The sequence below is a fragment of the Pseudorca crassidens genome, chromosome 13 (assembly GCF_039906515.1).
Source record: "Pseudorca crassidens isolate mPseCra1 chromosome 13, mPseCra1.hap1, whole genome shotgun sequence".
NCBI classification, from domain to species: Eukaryota; Metazoa; Chordata; class Mammalia; order Artiodactyla; family Delphinidae; genus Pseudorca; species Pseudorca crassidens.
In genome coordinates this window covers 46,961,001-46,967,000 of record NC_090308.1, presented here as the reverse complement: position 1 = coordinate 46,967,000, position 6,000 = coordinate 46,961,001, and the positions used below count along the sequence as shown (strand labels likewise).

At 48.8% G+C, this 6,000-nt stretch overlaps 1 protein-coding gene across 1 annotated transcript in view; it reads left to right on the top strand.

Moving 5' to 3' along the window:
- Nucleotides 1–309: 309 nt before the first annotated feature.
- Nucleotides 310–6,000, top strand: part of CCN6 (cellular communication network factor 6) — a 32,485-nt gene continuing 26,794 nt past the window's right edge. Inside the window, exons 1-2 of the mRNA XM_067702898.1 lie at nucleotides 310–418; nucleotides 1,844–2,034. Coding sequence (XP_067558999.1) covers nucleotides 310–418; nucleotides 1,844–2,034 — 300 coding nt within the window. The remainder of the gene's footprint in view (nucleotides 419–1,843; nucleotides 2,035–6,000) is intronic.

The window sequence follows — 6,000 nt, the reverse complement described above, 5'->3', positions numbered from 1 at the left end:
TTGAGTGATGAACACCCTCATCCCATCCCCACACGATTTTATTGCCTTTTAATTACACTCGGTAATATTTAAGCGTAGATGTCGATTTAAAAGGCGGTGGTCTTCAAAAAGGACAGCTGCTATTCTTTGGTGCCACTGTTCACAGTGACAATGTGAATTAAAATAATTCTATGGAGAGGTCCAATCTTCCTATGAATGAGAAAAATAATGTGTGCGACAGACAGCTCTCTCCTCCCACATCAAGGGACTTGGCAGGGAGTGGAAAGCATCTTGAAGGGACATCCCGGATACTGCGGGAGACCTGGCGAGATGGCGGCGGGATCCTCCCACCTCTGCGGCAGCTTTGCAATCAATAACGCAGGGCTCTGCGGCAGCGCTGCGCCTTCTTTCTTACCCGCCTCCCGCAGCGGGGCGGAAGGCCAGTACGTTAGTCCATTGCGCCATCTATCGTCTATCAGTGTTCATTGCAGGTTGGGTCTGGAAAAGTGCAGAACTGCAGTTCTGAACCTCAGAATTGAACATCAGAAACTGCAGTCTGAATTGTGCGTGGGGCAACGCTTAGCCTTCAAAAGGCGACCTAATGTTAAAAGGCAAAGAAAAAAATTAATGCCGTGTTTATTCATTTGCCTGTAAAACGAATAACTTGTCTAGAAACTCCAGGTGCCAATCATGTAAGGTAAATAAAGATTATCAAGCACCTGCCGGTCATTTTGTGTGTACCAAGGCTGTATTGATAGGTCTCGTCAGTCTCCACCCTCTTGTGACTCGGTCCAGTAGGGACAATCCATATAAACGTAAGTCCAGCTAAATCTGAGGTTCATGTTAACAACGAATAGATTTTTAATATAAAATATGTCCCATATATACTAAAAAAATAATTGGGCATCCTATCATTATTATTACCCTTCTTTTTATTAGCTAAATCTGGCAACCCTCCAAGGAAACACATGATTGCAATACAGGTTTTACACGGCCATTAGCTGTGCACAAAGGGCTTGAGGACCTTTGTTCAGAGGTGCTGGTTAGGAAGGCTTCTCAGCAGAGTCACTAATGCGAATGGTTCACCAAACCGGTGAACAGTGGGCGGGTTTCTCCTGGTAGAACTTCAGAAGCAAAGGCAAGAGTCTGGGGGAACACACAGCACAGCCCACCCACAGCATTTCTGTGTTGTGTAAGTGCAGGGGTGAGGAGGGGACAGGCCCGTGGGAAGGCCGCTGCATCCCAGAGCTCTATCTACCATGCTGGCCAGGAGGTGGATTTTATCCCGGGTGCAAGGGGGAGTAAAAGAAAGGTACTGAGTAGGAGAGTGACTTGGTCAAATTTGTGTTGAAGGAAGATAAATCTGCAGCAGTGTCGAGGATGGACTGGAAGGTTAAGAAGCCTAGAGGTGGGGAGACGTGGAGGATATTGTCCAAGGTCAGCGAGCTGGTAAGTAGCAGAACTTGCAGTGTGAACTGGGGTCTGCTGGCTCCAGGTCAGCCCACGGACCTGCCCATCTAATTGGATTATGATTCCCACGTGCAATCATTTTCAGGCTCAGGAATAACACCACATTATGCACATTTTCCTTCCCTGGAAGATGAGCTCCACCCACATTTGGAAATACGGGAAATACGTCGTCCTCCTCTTCTCTCCCTTCCTGCCTCTCAGGAGGCCCCTCAGCTCCTGCATCTGATGAACTCAGCCCTCTTTCCCACACAGGGCTCCCCCTGCAAACCCGTCTAACAGGGCCAAGTGACAAAGTGAGTTAGATCCTCTGAGGTAACCTTGCGGGCCTTGTTTTTCTTGGGCCGCAGCCTGACTTTCTGATGCCCTGGAATGAGGGCACCTGTTCCTTTTCAAGGAGACTCTGCTATGAGGCCCACGCAGATGGCAGGCCTGGCGTTCTGCGGTCGTCAGGGGCTGCTCGTTCTTGGACCTGGTTCACTAAAAGCTGGACAGGAGGCCAAGCAGAGCCTGGCAACCCTTCCAACCTGCCCTCCGAGGCTGGGGCATTGGCAGCACCTTAGCACGCATGGTGCAGCCCCTCAGAGAGTGCGCAGGTGCTGGTGAACTAGGCTGGTAGGTTAGTGGGGGAAGAAGAGGGAGCAAACTTGCTCTCCCGGACATGTGTCGTGAAATTCATGTCAGGATCTTGAGGCTAGAGCTTTGCAAAAAAAAAAAAAAAGGGGGGGAGGCGCATTTAACAGAAGATAAAGATACACATGTAGGAAAAAGGTATGTGAGAAGTGCAACAATTAGTTTAAAAAGGTCACATAAGGATGCAGTGGATAAATTATGCAAGAATAGAGACATGCATAGATTTGGTAGTTTTAGGGCGATTTTAAAAGGAGTGCTTTTAAATAACCAACAAGTTTTTATTGAACACCTGCCATTTGAATGCCCTTCAGCACCGTTGGGCCGGCAGTAGCAAGTTGGTTGGAAGAATCCCTGATTAGAGATCTAGTTGCTGGCCCAGGCAGAGCGGACGGAGAGCCAGAGGAGATGGTACAGAGGTTCCTGGCATTGGTTTTGGTTCTGAGGCCTGTGAATTTTCAGGGGAGAATATGCGCTCTAGGAGAATGGTGATTTTGTGAGACTTACGGTATTCGTAGCAAGCATGAATATGAAGCCACAAACCCAGGCATGTAGGAAATATCCGTTTCTTCATTTTCTTCAAATTCAAATTTTAATTTGATTAACTTAATTTTAATTAAAGTTAAAATTTAAATTAACCCTGGCTCTGAAGCACCCTCCCCCATCTCCATCTGGAGATAAATTTATTATTCGAAGCCGTCATTGGAGGGCTCCTCCCCGTTCCACCACTGCCGCCAGCAGAGGTTGATCAACAATCCAGGAGGCCTAGCTGGTGCCTGGAGAAGAGGCCAGGCCTCTGGTCTTCCCTTGCTGAGCTTCCTGCCCACACCCCGACGGGCCACGTCTGCATAGGCACTGAAGGCTCTGTATGTGCACGGAGGTCCTCGGGGAACTTGTGCGGAGGTGGCCCGAGTGTCCAGTCCTTACCGCCCACCCCTCCCCACCGGCCTCCCGAGCTTCCTCCTTCTCTTGGCTGCCTCAGACTCACTCCTCTCTTCTCTCCCAGCAGCACCTCTTCAGTGAGATCCAGTTCCCTAAAAGACGAGAGAAAGCATTGCAGTAGCTTCCTTCTTCTGCTTGGAGGATGGAGAGAGGGACATATAAATGGCCTCACTAACTTCTTGAAACTAGAGAGGTGAGCAGGAAAGGAAAAAACTTTGAAAATGCGGTGCAAATTAGTTATCTCAATAAATCATCCTGCTGCGGTTTCTGTGTAATTTACAGGCCAGGCAGAGGGGCAGCAGAGCAGAGGATTAAATGCTTGGATTCTTGGTTCTACCTTTTGCTATCCACGTGGCCTTGCCTCAGCTTCCTCAGAGATGGTGATAACTGTACCTCCCCGGCAGTGATGCAGTGAGGGGCAGCGGAGTCCACACGCGTACAGCGCTCGGCACAACGATGAGGCGCCCTGAGCACTTGGTAATTGTTAGCGGCGGTTATTATTTTTTTGGTTTTTTGGTTTTATTTTTTTTTTTGCGATATGCGGGCCTCTCACTGTTGTGGCCTCTCCCGTTGCGGAGCACAGGCTCCGGACATGCAGGCCCAGCGGCCATGGCTTACGGGCCCAGCTGCTCCGCGGCATGTGGGATCTTCCCAGACCGGGGCACGAACCCGCATCCCCTGCATCAGCAGGCGGACTCTCAACAACTGCGCCACCAGGGAAGCCCAGCGGCGGTTATTATTAAAGCTCTACTTTCACTGACACCCACGTTCAGCGCCCGACTACACCAACAATGTCGGTTCTTTTCTCGGACTAACAATAGCTTCCTCTCCACAACCAATAAGCGAGGAAAAGAAGGACGGGGTGAGGAAAGGGAGACTCATCCCATGCTCAGTGCACTGACGGAGGTGTGGAGGCTGATCTCTGCCTGCCCAGATGACCCAGGAGAAGGGACTATTCTAGTTGTGATGCTGTTAGAACAAGCTCAGGAGTCTTACAGGAAGGGCAGTGGCACATGTTCTTCACAGATGGAGCTTGTCACCACCAGAGGTGTGTGTTTTGCCAGTGGAGAGACCACTGGACCAGGAGTCTTCTCGACTCTTCAGCTGGCTTCCTCTCTCAACTCTTCTTTTTTTAGTAAATTTACTTATTTTATTTATTTATTTTTGGCTGTGTTGGGTCTTTGTTGCTGCACACGGGCTTTCTCTAGTTGCGGCGAGCGAGGGCTACTCTTTGTTGCAGTGCGTGGGCTTCTCATTGCGGTGGCTTCTCTTGTTGTGGAGCACGGGCTCTAGGCGCACAGGCTTCAGTAGTTGTGGCACGTGGGCTCAGGAGTTGTGGCTCACGGGCTGTAGAGCGCAGGCTCAGTAGTTGTGGCGCACGGGCTTATTTGCTCTGCCGTGTGTGGGATCTTCCCAGACCAGGGAACGAACCTGTGTCCCCTGCACTGGCAGGCGGATCCTTAACCACTGCGCCACCAGGGAAGTACCTCTCTCTCAACTCTTTGTGTCACTGCCTTACAGGTGTCCTCCCTGCCCCCTGATCTAAATTAGCTCTTACCTATCATTCTCTCTTGTAATTTCTTGTTCTTTATTATTAGCCTTTAGCCTTTATTCAATTTTTAATCATGGATATTTTGCGTGTTTATTTGTTTAGCATCTTCGCTCTCAGTAGATTACATAGCTCTAGAGGGCTGGGATTAAGTGTGTTTTATGGACCAAGTGCAATCACTTAACCTCAACTTTTTAATCTGCTAAATGAGGATGGTAATACTGCTTTTGCATACCTCACTGAGCTGTGAAATTAAAAAAGATAATGCATGTGAACTTCCTTGTAAATCATGAAACATCTTGCAGATATTAGTTATGCTCAATGACATGTCTACTTGAATGTACATCTCAAGCTGAACACTTGTGAAATGAACTCCCAGGCAGATGAGCATTTTGTTCAATGAGATAATGTAGGAAAGTGCTCACAGCAAGACACACACTGTGATGGCTCTTGATGTCTACAGTAGAAGATGGCAGCCCCAACCTCTAGAAATATGATAGTCACTCAGTCCATCTGTAGTGGGCTTGAAATAGTTAAAGAGGAGCACGCCCATGGCTGGAGATGTCTGAACACAAGCCACAGTGAGTAACCCAGAGCCCATCCATCCCGCACACTGGAGGAGGATTCGCAAGTTCATTCTCAACTAAGATGTTCCTTTCGTACCAAGAGGCGAGGATGGGGAGTATGACACCTTCCCATGCCCTGTGGCAGAGAGACTGCCGAGGGAGGGAAGACACTTCCAGAAGAATGGCTGCTGCTGCCAGCATTTCGCAGAGGGCACATGGGAGGAACATGAATCTCCTTAAGTTCAAACACTGAACAGATAGGTGCAGTATCACACTTGGAAGAGGACGGATGTAGTTGATGAATATGTTAATCCTGGGCGTAGATTTTTCTGCTTTTGATGGACCAGCGAGGAAATGAGAAATGATCCTTTCTCATGGCCGGTGTGGTGCATGAATCACTGAGGCTGGGAACCCAAAGATCAGATGATGTTAAACCAGAGAGACAAAAATAATAGATAAGATTGGACCGACACAGACCCATCTTCCTTCACTAGGCCGTTCTCAGGTGTTACTGAGTCCATGTTGATCCTGCTCATGGCAGGACGGGCAAATCAATCGAGAGACCGAGGTGTTGGGGCAAGGAGTGGCGACTTTATTCAGAAAGCCAGCAGACAGAGAAGATGGGCGGTCCCAAAGAACCATCTTCCCCGAGTTAGAATCCAGGCTTCGTTTATACTAAAAGGGGAGGGGGTGAAGCCTTAGTTCTGATCCAGCTCTGGAGGGGGTGTGTTAGTTTCTTCCTTCCTGCAGCCATTCACAGGTGGGCCTGGTCAGAATGTTTCCTGTGAGCTAAACAAAGGTATTTTAGCTTAACTCTCATTACCTGGGAGGCAGGGTTCCCAGAGATGGGCCATTATGTTAATTTTA